General features: G+C 37.8%; 1 protein-coding gene across 3 annotated transcripts in view; it reads right to left on the bottom strand.

Annotated features, from left to right (window-relative positions):
- The window catches only part of IFT81 (intraflagellar transport 81), a 124,765-nt gene that overhangs the window by 66,526 nt on the left and 40,317 nt on the right, over positions 1 to 17,922 (bottom strand). For 2 of the 3 annotated variants that reach the window (XM_026018818.2, XM_026018819.2), the window contains exons 3-10: positions 16,406 to 16,687; positions 13,553 to 13,711; positions 12,955 to 13,058; positions 11,774 to 11,954; positions 8,694 to 8,783; positions 5,674 to 5,739; positions 5,250 to 5,360; positions 3,882 to 3,966 (exon numbers count right to left, since the gene is read on the bottom strand). In XM_026018818.2, coding sequence (XP_025874603.1) covers positions 3,882 to 3,966; positions 5,250 to 5,360; positions 5,674 to 5,739; positions 8,694 to 8,783; positions 11,774 to 11,954; positions 12,955 to 13,058; positions 13,553 to 13,696 — 781 coding nt within the window. In that variant the 5' untranslated portion in view covers positions 13,697 to 13,711; positions 16,406 to 16,687. Of the gene's footprint in view, positions 1 to 3,881; positions 3,967 to 5,249; positions 5,361 to 5,673; positions 5,740 to 8,693; positions 8,784 to 11,773; positions 11,955 to 12,954; positions 13,059 to 13,552; positions 13,712 to 16,405; positions 16,688 to 17,922 lie in introns of those variants that run through there. The other variant, XM_026018821.2, reaches the window with a different exon arrangement.

Raw genomic sequence — 17,922 nt, 5'->3', positions numbered from 1 at the left:
TATGTCCATCTTACCTCAGTACAACTGTTAAAAATGTAAATATAGGGTTTCTGCCACATTTTAAATTCTTCTCTTAAAAATTTTAACTTAAGATCTTGAAAAGTAGTCATATGTTCTATGTAGCTTTTAAAAAATTACCTTTCAAAATCCTGGTGAAATTACATATAAGGTCACTAAGATCTCAGCAAACTTTTTGATTAAAAACCCTCTGGAAATATCTTACTGGTCCTACTATAGTTTAATGAGTAGCTTCTTTTATATAATAAATCTTATTAAAGTGTAGAGTATAAAGATGAATTAACTTCTGTGAGTGGTTTATAATATGGCTGTTACTCTGAAAAAATACAAAGCACATTCCTACACTAAAAATACTTTTTATGTTATTTATGTAAATAGAAACTTTCCCTAAGTCATTTTTGTTACTTAGAAAATTTAGGTAGACCTTCTTAAAGAAAATAGCTGGATCAATTAAACATGTGTCATGTACTCTTTTCTCAGGCTGCTGAATACAACCCTTAAGACTGTTTCCCACTGTCTGGGTGGCTCAGCAGTTGAGGCTCTGCCTTCAGCTCAGGGCATGATCCTTGAAGTTCCAGGATCTGAGTCCCACATCAGGTTTCCCAGGGGGAGCCTGCTTATCCCTCTGCCTGTGTCTCTGACTCTGTGTTTTTTATGAATAAATAAAATCTTCAAAAAAAAAAAAAAAAGACTTTCCCAGAAAGATATCAACAAAGCAATAACTTAACTTGCTGCTCCCCACACTCTGTCCACCCCCAGAGAACACACATTACACACCTAAGATCTTATTTTTATGTTTTCAGCCCTTTTTTTCTTACTTGACTCCCCTCCTATCTGTGGAAAAGATCATTTTCTTCCTTTCCAGGGTTTGGGCCTCTACTCCTATCTCCTAACTAGTTAACAGACTATTTACTGAAGGCCGGGTGTGTGTAATTTAGCATGCTTTGGCCTGGAAATAGAAAGACCAATTACGACTCAGTGATTAGTCTGGAGTTTAGTTGAGTCAGAGTCAGATATGCCAACAACTAACATATTGTGGTAATTGCTGCAGAACATTCAGTGCACACAGGAAAGGCTGCTACCACTTCTCACCTTTCCGTCCTGGATCTTCAGTCTCTGTTTGTCTGGCTGACTCTCCCCTGCAGCACACAATCACCCTGCACCACTACCCTCCCTCAGTCTAGGCACAGTACTGTCTTCCTCATTCATTTGCACACTCCCTTCCTCTCTTGTCTTCTTTTCAAGACAGGCAGTCAGAAGAAGCCTACTGTTTTCTCTCTCCTTCATCTACTACGTTTATGTTCCTTCAGGTCACTGTGCCTTAGCATGGAATGTCTTCTTCTCCTTCACCTTTCCAACTTGAACTTAACTCAGGTGCCACCTTGTCCAGGAAGCCATTTGATTCTGTGCTAGGGTTTGGTGATTTGCCTCTTTGTTCTCATAGAACCCTGTGCTGAGTTCCATCAGCAACAAGTCTGTAAAGCTGCATGATCACTGTTCACTGCCTGCCCTTCCTGTATTCAATTATGAGAACCTAAGGTAACTTTTGCTTTCCATTCCTAGCACTCAGCACAGCACCTGACATGTAGTAGATATTCAACAAATATTGAATTAATACACTGTGGGTTTGAGCCAATTATTTCTCTTACTACTTAACTAACAATGCAATTGATTTTATTATTTAGCAACATCTACTAACATATTACTTATATCAATATTTTACATCAACATCCCAAGAAATGCATAAAACACAATTTTTTTCATGAATTTTATTACTTAGTGAATAATTATTTATTTTCTGGCCCAATTTCTTTTTAGGCTAGAAAGCCAAAGCCAACTAAAGACTATCAATTCAAATAAAAAATGAAATACTACTAATACCATAAGTATCTTTGGATATTCTGTTTAGTTGTCAGAATTAAAACATAATAGCAAGAACTATTTAACCTAACAAGATTGAAGACAGATACTGCAGAAACACACTTCCAGATGAACATTTTAATTGCATTAAACTCCACTGATCAACCAATTGTTTTTCTGCATACCAAATTTTACATACATTACCTACATTTCAAAACATTCACTATTAATGGTACATTTCTAATACTTTCTTAGTAAGAATAGGCCTATACAAATTACTTATTGATACTAATTTTTATTTTATTATTATTATTTAAGATTTTATTTATTTGACACAGAAAGAGAGAAAGCACAAGCAGGGGGAGAGGCAGGCAGAGGGGGAAGCAGCAGCAGGCCCCCCATTGAGCAGGGAGCCCAATATGGAACTCGATCCCAGGACCTTGGGATCATGACTTGAGCCGAAGGCAGACGCCCAACCAACTGAGCTACCCAGGCACCCCTGATATTAATTTTTAAATAGTTATGATTTAACGGGTTTCTTTTGAGATTTATCTTACCTTTTTGCAGTAAATTGTGAAGGAACCTACATCAAATCCAAAGCACATACACTAAAAAGATATAGATTATACTAAGGAGAAAAAAATCATAAAAAAGGTATTTTCTTTGTACTGAAAAAAGTGTATAATTCAGTGGATTTTAGTAAATTCAGAATTATGCAACCATAACCACAGTTTTAGAACATTTTCATAGGCTCTGAAAGAAGCTCTATACTCATTAGCAGTCCCTTCCTCCTCAAACAACACACACACACACACACACACACACACACACACACACAGCCGTTCTTTCCTACAACCCTACAGCCCTAAGCAATCACTAGTTTGATTATTATCTCTCTAGATTTGCTTATTCTGGACATTTCATACAGATGGAATCATAAAATATGTGGTGTTTTGTGATGAGTTTCTTTCATTTAACATGTTTTGATACATGTAGTATATGTATCAATAGTTGATTTCTTTGCATTCCATTGGGTTGATATACCACATTTTGTTTATTTGTTCATCAGTTTGGGACATCTGGGTTATTTCCACTTTCTGGCTATTATGAATAAGGCTGCTGTGAACATTCGTGTACAAATTTTTGTGTGGACACAGGTTTTTAATTTCCTTGGGTAGATGCCTAGGAATGAAATTACTGGGTCATGGTAACTCTATATTTAACATTTTGAGGAACTGCCAGATATGTTTTTCAAAGCAGTCATAACATTTTATATTCCCACCAGCAACATATTAGAGTTCCATTTTCTCCATGCTATCCCCAACACTTGTTGTTATCTTTTTTATTCTATAACTTATAGCTTAGATTATAATATTTCATATAATATTATAGAAAGATTAATTAACCCTTGAACAGCTAAATTTTTACATTACACTTATCCAGTACCAATTAGAGCTTTCTACTACTCTTTCAGTTTACATGGTCTTTCTTCTGTTGAGCAAAAACACTAAAAATGCCTAGGATGGGTTTGGTGGTGTAATCTGGAAATATCAGAACAATTCATCTTCTAAATAAAGCTAATATAACAATAGAGCCAGGATTACCCATGCCATTAGCACAATCGAATAATATGAAAAAACACTCAGCTTTAAGGGTCCAACATTTTATTTCTTTACAACAATTATTCGCTCTACAACAATTATTGGCATCTTTTCTATCCATCCTAAGTATTTTAGATGCTCACACAACAGAGAGCCTCCTTCCACCGTGGTTTTCAGTCCCTTCACCCTCTGACCAAAGAGTGAATGGAAATTATAAAACCAGGTAAAAACTTAAGGATGTCTCCAACAGGGCTCTCATGCATTACCTAGGAAATGCCATTCTAAAATGCTTAGCTATCACTAGATGATAATTAATTCCCATGAGTTGATTGCTTTAAGAATAACTACTAACTTAAACTAATATTCTCTGATCATCTGTATCATGTAATAGTTTCCACTTACTTTCAGGCTTTGCATCTACTGCTGCATGGCGCATACTTTTCAGCTGATTTTGTATTCTCTGCAGTCTCTGCACTGCATGAAATAGCTTTAAAATACAAGTAGATCCATTATTTGCTTAATCTATTGAAACCTACCACTCACATAGACAAGCAAAGAAAAATACAAGTTCCACATAATTCTTGCAATTTAAGAATAATAAGAACTAATAAAATTACTATGTTGAACCCAAAATGTAACTAATTTTCTCAATACCTTTTCATGTAAAGCTTTTTACAAAAAAGCTTTCAGAAAGTTTATCTTCAGTTATTTGCTGTACTTAGTGATCAAGGAAAAATACTTGGTAAAGAAATACATATACTAGGCCTCCAGACTTTTCTTGCTATAACATGGGTTTCTTTCTTTCTTTTTAAGTAATCTCTATACTCAATGTGCGGCTTTAACCCACACCCCAAGGTCAAAAGCTGCACGCTCCACCAACTGAGTCAGCCAGGTGCCCTAACATGGTTTTCTTAATTCTAAGGAATACTAGCATTCTCACAAATGATGTCTTAGAATCACACACTGATGCTAAGTAACCATTCATAGCCCAAGCAATGCAGCTTACTGGTACAGTGGAACTACCATGATGCTAAGACAAGTTCCAAAAAAGTCAAACATCTCACTGAACAGGAAGTATATTCTTAACATATAAGTCTACTCAGTTTTAAGATAGATTTTTCAATACAATAAGCAATCCTTTCTAGCCAGATTATTTTTTCTTTAAGGCAAAGTCTAAAAATGTGGAGTATGGATGATTTTGAGTCTTTTCATGATTTGCTTATTTCCATGGGAATAAAGTATAGTGGATACTATGATCAGTGGAATAAAATGGATATTCTCATCACCCCAGAATTCGGGACACCCTTCAGAGATCTGACAAATTTTAATGCTCTGTAATGCTCTGTAATGTTGTGTCAACATAAGTTAAGCATAGGCCAAAAGGTAGTATATAGATACATACTGGGTACAGAACTCAGTAGTATTATTGCTGTTGGTGTCACAAAATCCTCTTAAGGGATGCCTGGGTGGCTGAGTGGTTGAGTGTCTGCCTTTGGCTTGGGTTGTGATCCCGGAATCCTGGGATCGAGTCCTGCATTGAGTGCTCCGCAGAGAGCCTGCTTCTCCCTCTGCCTGTGTCTCTGCCTCTCTGTGTCTCTCATGAATAAATAAATAAAATCTTTTTTTAAAAAATCCTCTTAAGAGTATTCCATCATGTTAACAAAAGGAAACATGAACTTCTACAATTCTAGAATCCTTTTTTCTTTATATTCAAATGATCAAAAAGACCTATTTCTTTCATCATGAGAATATAAACTTTTATGAGGATACCTGATTCTTTTGTTCCTGTTTCTGTTGCACAAGAAATTCTTCTCTTTCTTTTTCAACTCGAAGTTGCCTTGCTATTTTAAGCATCCGTTGATGATTCTGAACTGTCTCCACCTACAGTAAGGGAATAAGTAGTACATGTTACTGTCAAGTTTAAGAAAGAAATTAGCATGTCATGTGATTCAGACATCCACTTATCATTTCTTTTTGGCAAACAGTACTCCCTAGAGATGACAGTAAAGTTCCAGACTCCAGGTCCTTAAAAATTTTGAGCTACTGCCTAGGGAGATTCCCTTTCTGTCAATGTTATTTGAGTCCATTCTCAGATGTACACCCATACTTTGCTTAATCCTTATTTCCATTCCTAAATCTCTGCAAGTCCTTGGGACTTGAGGCCAAAGTCTTAGAGTGCTAATTTTTGCCTTACCCTTTTCTTCAAACGTTCAACTCTCTTAATGAGCTGATCCTTTTCTTCCTCCATTGCACTGATATCCTAAAAAAGTAGTCAAGGACACATTATAAGAAAAAGCGTTCTTTGTAGAATTCAAATAAAGTTTTCATATGGTTTTTTCACTACTTATAACCAGAGCATTAAGGAACAAAGATACTCTTTTGGATAAAGGGCATTTTTATATCCACCCCCCCCCACCCCCGCCAGGATTCTTTATTCAGGATAATTTATTTGGCAGCTTAGTGTTCATTTAGAAAAGCAACCAAAACAGGTAATAACGTAGCAAGGTAAAGCTGCCAACCAGCACATTTGTGTTCTGCCCAAATAAGGGCACACAATTTTTCAAAAGTCTTCTATAATGGAAAGTGTACAGGTCTAAAACCATGAAAACAGCTGCTGACATTTCATCTATTGTTAAATACCAAACTATATATTCTGCCAATTTTCCATCAAAATTATTTTTAAGGTTGTGGTGTTTTCAATACATAAATTTGTGTCTGGTTTTGTCAATTAACCAATTCCCTTCCTTAAAAAAAAAAAAAAGACTTCAAAAATAAACCACCTTCCTTTTAATCAGCTCCACATATTTTCTAGTGAAAACAAACAATCCTTCCTAAACTTAAAAAACTAATAGCCTAACTATCACAGTAATACTAAAGAGAAAAATATATGTAGTAGTCAGTATTGATAGGATCTGGGGAACTCTTATTCGCTATTGATGGCATTGTACTGAAGAAAAAGATCAAAAGTCTTAAACATATATACCATCTAGCCTGATAATTCCTCTTCTGGGAATTTGTCCTAATAAAATATGCATGGAAGGCCAAAGACTTCTCTATGAGGAGTCTCACAGATACTAATCATATCTAAAATTTGTAAATTACCAAATGTCTGAGAATTATTAAATAAACTATGGCACAATATAATGAAAGTCATTAAAAATTATGCAAAGGAATGTTTAATGACAGAAAAATGATATGACATTACTTCAAAGAAGCAGATTACAACGTTTATATATAGTACAATACAAAGAAAAAGTATTAAATATATTCGCTAAAATGTCAATAGTAGTTATCTCTACAGCATGGGATTATGAGTGAATTATCTTCTATTTCTTGCTTTTCATATTTTCTACAAAGAATATGTTCAAAAATAGTTTGGCAATAATGAAATTAAAATGACAGACTCTCAGTCTTTTTATCATGTCAGTTTACTCACATGACGTAACAGAGGAACAGTGGATGAATATCCATCACTCTTCCTTCATACTATAAATATCCTACTTATGGCTCTCTCTCCCAGTAAATGTGAGCTCACCTTTTGTTCCCAATACACTCAACAAACTCTCATTGAGAACCTACCACATGCGGGCACTGTGATAGACACTGGGGATACAGTGATGAACAAAATAGAGAGACATGGCCCTTACCCTCATAGGGCATAAAGATAGTTGGGAAAATAGACATTAAGGTAATTTTAAGTGTGGTGAGTTTTATAAAACAAAAAGAACTGGGGGAACTACTCCATCTAGGGAATCAGGGAAGGCCTCTCTGAGGAGGCAACTTCTATTGTTTCTTGATTAAAAAGACAAAGATGGCATGGATAACTCAGGAATTCTAAAAATACAAAATTCATGAAAGTGGAATCAGTATGTGTTTAGGGAAAGAAGTTATATGCCTGGTGAAAATGATAAATTTTGGAGAACGTTAAGTGACATGCGTCAAAAGTCCTGAAAATTTTTGTATGCCTTAATATTTCTAGAAATATATCCAGGGAAACAATTATAGATACCCCAAATAAATTTATGTATACAACAAGCATAGCATTATCTGTAACAGCAAAAAATAAAATAAAAACCAAAAATGGTTAACCTATCCATATGGAATATTATTTAATCATTAAAAATCATATTTAGGGGCACCTGGTTGGCTCAGCTGGTTAAGCAGCCAACTCTTGATTTCAGCTCAGTTCATGATTTCAGGGTCCTGAGACTGAGTTTTGCCTCAGGCTCTGTACTCAAGTGGGGAGTTCACCTGAGAATCTTTCCTCTCCCTCTTTCCCAACCCCCAAATTAAAAAAAATCATATTTAGGGGGCACCAAGGTGGTTCAGTGGGTTAAGCATCCAATTCTTGATTTTGGCTCAGGTCATGATCTCATGGTCATGAGATCAAGCCCCACATTGGGCTCCACATTGGGCATGGAGCCTGCCTAAGATTCTCTCTCTCCCTGTCCCTCTGTCCTCCCCCCCAGTCCCTCTTTAAAAAAAAAAAACAAAAAACAATGTGAATGTTTACAATGCAATGATTAAAAAAGCAATATACAAATAACTATGTATATAGCATGACCCCAAATACCCACCAACACAAATACACAAAGCCTGAAAGATAACAATTGGATGGTTTTTTCTTCTTTGTTCTTGCCTTTCTCTCTCTCTCTCTCTCTCTATATATATATATATATGTGTGTGTGTGTGTGTGTGTATATATATATGATAAATATACTTTATATAACATACATTTTTTACTATATACACATAGAGAAAGATAGCCAAAATGTAATCTTTTATAATCCATGGTAGTAGTCTATACAGTACATAAGAACTCATTATGAATTTACCCTGGTATCATTAATTTCTTCAGTAAAGAATTAGCAAAGATTCAACAAAAGAAAATCTGACCCTTGTTATCACTGGTTCCTATGTAGTTTTAAGACTCATACTGAATTAACCAAAAACAAAAATGGGAAAATATTCAAATCTAAAAAAAATATTGTTACTGGGGATCCCTGGGTGGCGCAGTGGTTTGGCGCTTGCCTTTGGCCCAGGGCGCGATCCTGGAGACCCGGGATCGAATCCCACATCGGGCTCCCGGTGCATGGAGCCTGCTTCTCCCTCTGCCTATGTCTCTGCCTCTCTCTCTCCCTCTGTGACTATCATAAATAAATAAAAATTAAAATTAAAAAAAAAAATATTGTTACTATATTTTCCTTTCTTTACCCTTCTTATTTCTGCTGTAGAAAATCCAGATGTCTTGAGTTGTTCACATTCTTTATGCAAAGTTTTAAAGGCTTCCATCAGCTCTTCATACTAAAAGACAAGTTAAAAAATTATAAACTAATGACTAGGTCCAGTAGGCTTTTCTTCATTAGGTTACCAATTAACCTATAGTGATTAAATTACATAATTACTTATAAATTACAAATTACTTATAGTGATTACTTAAATTACATAAGATTACTTAAATTACATAAATTACAAATTACATAAAATCATATCCTTTAACATTTATATAAGACACAGAAAAAGTGTGTATAATCTGGTCATAAGTACTTCTCCAGCTTCCTCTCTGGTTACTTCCTTAACTCATATTCTCTACTCTAGCTATGGTGATCTTTCAATCCTTGGAAAATTCTATGCTCTCACCTGCAGTCTACCCACCCTATTCCCTCTGAGAATACTCTATGACTTCCTCACCCCTTACTTGGATAATTTCAGTTCATCTGTCAGGTCTCAGCATAGATACTACCATTCTCAGAGAAGACTTCTCTAGCTCTGTACCTATGCTAGGTCAGAGTGTCATGATATCAGAATATAAACACCACATAAAATTAAAATTGCCTAGTTACTTGTCTGTCTCCCTCCATTAGACAGGGAGAGTCAAGAGGACAAGAATCCTGTTATCCTATACAATTCAGTGCCCTGAGGCCCAGCATGATGCATAACTGATAAATTCAATAAAAAGTAGGTGAATGATTTTAAAAATTAAAAAAAAAAAAAAGTAGGTGAATGAATGAAAAAAATCACAAATCTTACCCAAAATTCTTTAAAAATAGAATTTTTTTTTGTAAGCAATGGCAGGAAATTAATATGTTTTTTGACTGATCATATCCTAAAAATCTGTAAATCATTTATTCTAAAACTTCTCATTTAGAAGACAAGGTTCTGTGCTAAATGACTGGCCAAATGTAGAAGTCATTTTAGATATAAACCTCAGGTATGCTTCATGAATAAACATATCTTTATCATTAATTCTTCCACTAATTATCTGGGCATATTTAGTAAAAGCTATTAATAAACTTTCTCCAGAGCAATTAGTTTTTTATCAAGTTTATTGATGAGGGAGTGTAGGGAGGAGAAAATACTTCACATTTACATTTCTCTATTTCGTACATTATGTAAAGCCTTCAAATGAAGGGGTTGGAGTTGTCTCATTCTGCTGTACTTCTCCTATGACATCTACTGTAACATTTGACATGATTATTTACATAAATCTTTCAATACCCAAAATGTCTTTAGAGATCAAGATTGGCTCTAGTGTGAGTGACTGCGATGGCTATCCCAAATAACCAAATATATGGAGATGCCTGGGTGTCTCAGTGATTGAGCACCTGCCTTTGGCTCAGGTTGTGATCCTGGGGTCCTGGGATCGAGCCCCACATCAGGCTCCCTGTGGGGAGCTTGCTTCTCCCTCTGCCTATGTCTCTCCTTCATTCTCTGTGTCTCTCATGAATAAATAAGTAAAATCTTTTTAAAAAACCCACCAAATACATGGATGTTTTAAAAAACATTCAGTTTTGATTGTTCCGATCCAATCCCAATTTTGAACACATAGTGTATTTAAGCAACTCTACAAAACCCTGGAGGAAAACAAAGATGGATACACATGATACCTGTCTTCATAGACCTCATAATCCATTGGGTAGACTGACAAACTATTCACAACAAACTGCACAAATCAGCATATGTATATAGTATAGAATAAAAGCACAAAGAGCTAAACAGAGGCACTTTTTAAAAATCAAAATCCTTTGAAGTCTTAAGCCTGAATCCTCTTTTTTCATAGTCTTTGATGAGCAATGTGCTTTGAAATCCCAGGGCCAAGATCCAGACCAGCCAGAATCCTCAGTATTATGAATGGGCAGAGGAGGGAGCAAAGGAGGAGGGAGAGGGAAAAGGAGAAAATCCCAAGCAGACTCCTGGCTGAGTGCAAGCCTGACCCCAGGACCCTGAGATTATGACCTGAGCCAAACAGAGTCTGAGTATGCTTAACTGACTGAGAAATCCAGGAGCCCCCAAAGTAGTTAGGAGCTTTAAGGACAAAACCTAATATCATCCTAAAAATCTATGAGGAAAGTACACTGAGATTTCAAACTCCTGGCCCTTTCTCTACCTTCTGCCTGATTGGGAAATCCTTTGAGATCTCAAGCCTAGCTTCTTTGCCTGTATCAAATCCTCTCAGGGGCTCACAGGTCCTGATTTGTCACATTTACATTCCTCTATTTCATACATTATGTAAAGTCTTCAAATGTAGGGGGGTTGGAGTTGTCTCATTCTGCTGTACTTCTCCCATGACATCTACTGTAACATGTGACATGATTATTTACATAAATCTTTCACAAGTGTCAATAGTGTCAATTATCCCACTTTCACAAGTGGGATAGTGTTAATTTATACCTTTGCTTTCTTATAATTATTACGATAGTCCCTTTCTGATTTAGATGACAAACCGTATAGTTATCTAAGTGATCAGCAAAGTGCTCTGCAGTCCCAAACCTAAAATCCTATCTACCCACAATTCTTTTTTTTTTTTTTTTTTTTTCTACCCACAATTCTTAAGTAATAAATTATTCTAAAATCCTAATCTCAGGGTTTTTTTCTATCTATATACCTCTGTCACTGAAATAGTATTTGTGTGCAAAAGTCAGTATTTTCATACATGATTACAGTTGAACAATATATTTTTTAAAGATTTCATTTATTTATTCATGAGAGACACACAGAGACACAGAGAGAGAGGCAGACACAGGCAGAGGAAGAAGCAGGCTCCATGCAGGGAGCCCAATGTGGGACTTGATCCCAAGACTCCAGGGTAATGCCCTGGGCCGAAGGCAGGCGCTAATTGCTGAACCACCCAGGGATCCCCACAGTTGAACAATATTAATAACTATTTTACCTTTTGGTGCCACCTGGAAATATAGAAAAGCAAATAAGCTAAAGAGAAATTAACAAGTATTTGAACATGTGCATCTCGATATACATTACAGATAGTTTAAAAATACCATTTGTGTATTGTATACCTGTTTATTGGTATCAGCCACAGTTTCATCCTGAAGAAACTCACTTGGTACCTCAAGCTTTATTAAAAAACGAGCTAAATATGCTCTTTTCTTCAGTTCATTAGTCCTCTGAAGAAGCCAGTGGAGCACTGGGTAAATTACAGGTTTACTTCCAATCACCAGACCCTGACGAAAGGTACTCCTATAAAAAGAAAATAAACACGTGCAAGTGAACACCACCCCTCTCTCCGGCTTATAACAAATAAAGCTTGAGAAGAGATAAAAGCTCAAACCCTAATTTACAATTCTTGATGGCCTTCCATGACTATTAAAAAAAAAAAGAAAAAGAAGAAGAAGATAAAACCAAGGCTATTCTGAAGTCATTCCATATATCAACAATAAATATAAAATTAGGCCCACAATATATAACTGTACTATATGGGGGGGAGGTTGTTTTGGAACCATTAATTGGTACAGTCTACCTTAATAACTTCATTGGCTGGGCATGTTTAAGTTACTGTTTTTATTTAGGATGGCAGATAATTGGGCAGCCCGGGTGGCTCAGCGGTTTAGCGCCACCTTCAGCCCTGGATGTCATACTGGAGACCCCGGATCGAGTCCCACATCGGGCTCCCTGTGCGGAGCCTGCTTCTCCCTCTGCCTGTGTCTCTGCCTGCCTTTCTGGGTGTGTGTGTCTCTCACGAATAAATGAATGAAATCTTTAAAAGAAAAAAAAAAAAAGGACGGCAGATAATTGATAAATGATAAAATAGAATAGTGGGATTTGCGTGACTTTTTTGTTTAGGGGGAAAAACTGATCCACTTAAGACTTCTACATGACAAAATAATATTAAAAGTTCAAGATTATTTTGAAATTCAGTGATGTTCTAAAGCCATTGACAGGAAGACCAGGTATTGTCTAGGAAGACTAACTGTAGCCCAAGAAAGTCTGGATATTCAAGCATTGCTTTAAGAAAGCAACACATGGGGGTATCAGTCAGTTAAGCTTCTGCCTTTGACTCAGGTCATGATGGTCTCAGGGTCCTGGGATTGAGCCCTGTGTCAGGCTCCCTGCTCAGAGGGGAGCCTGCTTCTCCCTCTCCCTCTCTCCCTGCTTGTGCTCTCTCACTCTCTCAAATAAATAAATAAATCCTAAAAAAAAAAAAAAAAAAAAAAAGTGCAACATGTGATCAGACTCTTACATGTCTGTGGCATTTCCTGGAGGTTTATATTTAAGGATACCAAGAAGGCTCAACATCCTTTTGGCTGTTTGCTCTGGCATCTCCTCTCTGATATCAACAACTTGCTAAGAGATAAATAAATTGAAAAAATATGTTATTGTATATCTAACAAAGAACAATATTTAAACTGACAAAACTGTTCTACTAGAGCAAAATAGGTACAATGGTCTCTTCATAAAACAGATTAAGTATGGAGGCCCCAGATTCCACGTGAGGGTACATACAAGTCAGATCAGGATTTGTATTAAGAATGTCAAGCTTAAAAAGCATCCAGTGGAAAAGACCAGCGTATAAAAGACATGACCTAACTTGCAATACAATAAAACCTTTTGTAAAAGCATTTTGATTCCAGGACCAAGTCAATTTATGTTTGGAGTAGAGGAATAATTTCTAAACAACGTACAAGTACATAATTTAATTTTTAAGCTAGCGGAGAAACCTTAAAGGTCATTTATTATTATTTTCCAAGCATGGAAAATAAGGCCCAAGACTCATAGATATTTAGAGCCAGAAACTAGCTTTCCTGCTACCTTTGTCACAAGAAAGAGAAAACTCTTACCTTTGGGTCAATCTCAGCCAGAACATCATTGAGAACTTGCAATAGTTGCATTGGCTCCAGGGAATCAAATGTGATTAAATTATAGTTCTTCCTAAAAGGCTCTTTATTGAGATTGTCCACAATGAATTTGATTTGATCACTCATAATTAGGTCTTATAACTAAAAATAGAGATAAAATTCCTCAATACTGAAAACAAACATTCTGGAAAAAATTAGTATTAAGTTTATAGAAAGTAGGAATGAAAAGTACAATTCTCCATGGCACACAAAATGCTGTGAAAAGTATCATTTTGTCGAAAGAAATCAGAATATGAAGACTTCACTATGAATGTTACAGTATATACTACTAATATTGAATACCAAATGTTTTTTATATACATCTGGTAAGATAGCAATCATATGAATTAGGCTACAGACATGCTTCGAATTTTTTTAGAATTAGCAGCCCATGTTTAAAAATTGAGAGTTTTTTTTTACATTAAAATCCAGATACCCAGGAGCTCAGGTGGCTCAGCAGTTTAGCACCTGCCTTTGGGTCAGAGCGTGATCCTGCAGTCCCGGGACAGAGTCCCACATCAAGCTTCCTGCATGGAGCCTGCTTCTCCCTCTGCCTGTGTCTCTGCCTCTCTCTGCTTGTCTCTAATGAATAAATAAATAAAATTTAAAAAAAAATCCAGATACCCACTTTCTCTTCAAAATCAGGTCTGGCAAACCTGGATACACATTTGTGTACAGCCACACCCAAATAAAGCTGAGCAGAGGCTGTAGGCTTTAGCCTGGGCATGCATTCTTTGGTTTGGTTCTGGTTTCCTCCACCAAGCATTCTTCACCCATTGATGTTACGTAGGCATTGACTCTGCCATCCTTGAGTAATTCAGACCTATGTCTCCTTGTGCCTTCAATAAGGCAACAGCCTCAAGTTTTCTGGCCTCTGCCTCTCCTATTCCAAATCATTTGTATGATTCTCATTGCTCACAAAACAAAGTCCAAACTTCTTGGATTTTGATTGCTTTCAGATCTAACTCAATTTAGCTTTCCTGCTTTTATTTCAAAATTGTTACCTTTTACTCTTTTAAATTTTGCAAGACTGAAAGTTACTGCTCCCTAGTTTTTCCACCTCTGTCATGAGTTAATGCTGTTTTCTTGCCTAGAAAGACTGTTCCTCACCTGATTTCCACAGGTGCAAACCCTAACGGTCTTTCAGGATCTGCCCTCCAAATGCACCTTCCTCTGGGAAGCCATTCTCAAGCTATCTCCCACATTCTGCACTAGAATATTGCCTGCCCTCCAAGTTAACCACACTTTATCTGCCCTGCTCTCCTAGAGTTACTTTTCTGTTTTCTACCTGGGACTTAACCTACATTTTCTCTTCTCTACCAAAATGTAAATTCCGTGAGGACATATCTGTGCCTAATTCCATCTGTGAATACCCACTGCATCAAAACAGTGATTTCTTCCATAGACTAGAGAAATGTATTCACAGGCCCAAAGCCATAAAAAGAAAGATAAGCCTAAGTAGGTTGGTGGTGATGTGATCATGACCTTTTTAAAAATTAAATATCTGATTATTTAACTACTTAAGCAGCTTTACCAAGGTTCCTAGTGTTTCCTGCATGAAGGTATCAATTGTTTAGTATGGGAAGAAGTGGTAGAAATTTTGCAGGCAGGCAATTTTTTTAAACCAGCAATATTAAAAAAAAGGAATTAAAAAAATGAACTGCTAAAAAAAAGAAAGAAAAAAATCACTTTGGTGCCTCCTAATAGTTTTTAACTAAGAAATGAACAGATGCTATTTTATCAGACATTAGTTGAGGTTGCATGCATTTTGCTCTGAAATAGATTTTTTTTTAATTGGATGGGTGGATCTGGATATTTGGAAAACACGAAATTAAAGATATCATTTCTCCATAATTATGATAAACTTATGAGTAAATGATCATTATTTTTAAAAAAAATTAAGTCAGAAGACAGTAGAAAGGATAACCAATGTGGCTGAAAACTTAGAGGTTTCCTTTCATCTATAAAAGGAAAACTTTCCCGTAAATAAAAATCCACATCGGAAATGCAAGTTTTTCATCATTAAAAGTATTTTAAGTAAAAGTACTCATCGTAACCTTCACATACATATATAGTTAATTTTAAGGACTTAAAAATTATATATATAATACATAACATAATACACATGTATAATTTTTTTCCCTTTTCAAAAAAAAAAACCCCAAACACTTGGATGCACGAGTAAAACGTTACCAGGAGAGGAAAAGAAAAGAGCTGGGTTCCCCCTAGGTGCCACAAGCTTTTGGATGGTCACCCGCTAAGGACAAAGATGTACAGGTAGGTTGTCTATGCCCAGTGGGCTCTGCGCTCTAAAATTAGCAAAAGCAATTACTCTCCCTCTGCCAGCGGAAAGTCGCCACACTAATTCCCGAGCACTTACCCACATGAGAGCCCAAGGGGGTGGGGGGGGGGAGAATTAAAACCAGGACGTGCCTTTATCTGGCACAACTCGGGACGGGAACGACGCTGCCCTGGTCCCAGGCCTGCACAAGCAGGGACCAGCAGCCTCTTAGGATTCCCCAAAATAGTGTCCCCTCCCACCCCCCACGTCCAGGGGCTCGGGACACAGGACAGGGGACCCCACATCCGACCCATGTACCTCGCGGGGGGGTGACGTGGGTTCCCCGACCGCTCAACCCTCGGGGAGCGGCCTGGCGGGCATCGACCCGGGTGTCGGGGGCTTAACTGCTGCGACCCTCCCCTGGCGAGGAGCTGCACTGAGAAGGGCAGGAGGAGGGAGCTCGTTCTTTTGGGGGGTCTCGGGGGGAGTTTCCGAACGCGTGTTGGCGAGGTTACCTCAAATTCTCCTCAAGAAACCACTTTTCCCCCCCGCAGGAGGCATCCAGGCTCTACTGGGTTCCTAGGGACACGCTCCTTGGCAACGGTTGCTAGGCCGTGGAATTACGTCACTTCCGGCGGGTGGGCCGGGGCGTTTCCGCGAGGCCCTCGGGCGCGCGCGCGCCGGGACCGCGCTCCCTGGCGGTAGTTCCCGGCTCACGTGCGCGGTGCGTTCGCGGGTCCTGAGCCGCAGCGAGGACTGGGGACCGCTGTGCTTAAATGTCAGCTGGCGAGGAACATCTGAAAGAGGAAAAATGAAATTCCTCTTGCCCTGAAAACTTGGTTGCCCGTTCAAACATCTTGGAAGAAACCAACTACAGATTTAGCATCAGTCTTAGAGCAAAATAAAACAAAACAAAAAAACCCCCCAAATTCCGTATTAGGCATCTCCTGTTTGCCTTGCCCTGTACTGGCTGCTGGGGGTGCAAGTGAAGCCAGGAATTACTGGGCTCCTGTTCTCAAGGAACAGAGTCCAGTGCTGATAAAGAGACGATTGAAAGGCAACTCCAATACAACTATCATAAAAAGGCCCAGTGATGGGGGAGCCCGGATGAAGTATCCCGAGTTTATTTGAGACTGAAGGGACTGTACTATCAGGAAAGTTTCCATCAAAGTGATGTTTAAGGATCAGTAAAAAAAAAAAAAAAATTAGCCTAAGGGCAGAGGGATCAGTAAAAATTAGCCAAATGGGCAGAGGGAACAGAACATCACAAGATTAATCAATCCATTGCTGGCTGCCTTCTGACTATTGAACCATTAAGCAGAGGCATCCTGGGGGGCTCTTGGAGGAAACAGAAGACCCATCCCAGCCCACAGATGCTCATGATGAGTTGAAGGAGGCAACACTTAAAAACTTTGAAAAGGTAAATAATTTAAATAACTTTGGGAGAAACAAAAGATCTGTACAAGTGATTGCATAATTAATTGATCCTGGTGGGTGTATTAGGAGATTCTCTGGGCCACCTGGATTTGAAACTGGGTCTGCCATTTTGTGGCCTCACTTCTCTGAGCTTTCCTGTTCTCAGCTATAAAGTGTGGCTATAGAGGCCCCTGAGTGGCCCAGTTAGTTAAGCATCTGCCTTCAGCTCAGGTCATGATCCCAGGGTCCTGGGATGGATCAATCCCTTCGTGGTGCTCTCTGCTCAGTGGGGAGCCTGCTTCTCCCTCTCCCTCTGCCTACTGCTCTGCCTACTTATGCTTTGTCAAATAAATAAATAAAATCTTTAAAAAAAAGTATGTCTATAATAATACTTTCCTCAAAATGTTGATGTGAGGATTAAGAGAATCAATACAGGTAAAGTGATTAGGGTATAAGTGCCTGACATTGGAAGAGCTAAGGGCATTTTACCTTTTCTCTTCTACTTTTTGAAAAACAAGACGGTTAGATATGCTCCTTCTGCAGAGTCTACAGATGTAGGCTATCGAAAGATAAGTGTGGTTTATCGGGTAGTTTTTAGTTCCTCCTCTGCCTGTTA

Source organism: Vulpes vulpes, chromosome 10 (assembly GCF_048418805.1).
Source record: "Vulpes vulpes isolate BD-2025 chromosome 10, VulVul3, whole genome shotgun sequence".
NCBI lineage: Eukaryota > Metazoa > Chordata > Mammalia > Carnivora > Canidae > Vulpes > Vulpes vulpes.
Note: the sequence above shows the minus strand (reverse complement) of the source record. Positions and strands in the feature narration are given on the sequence as shown.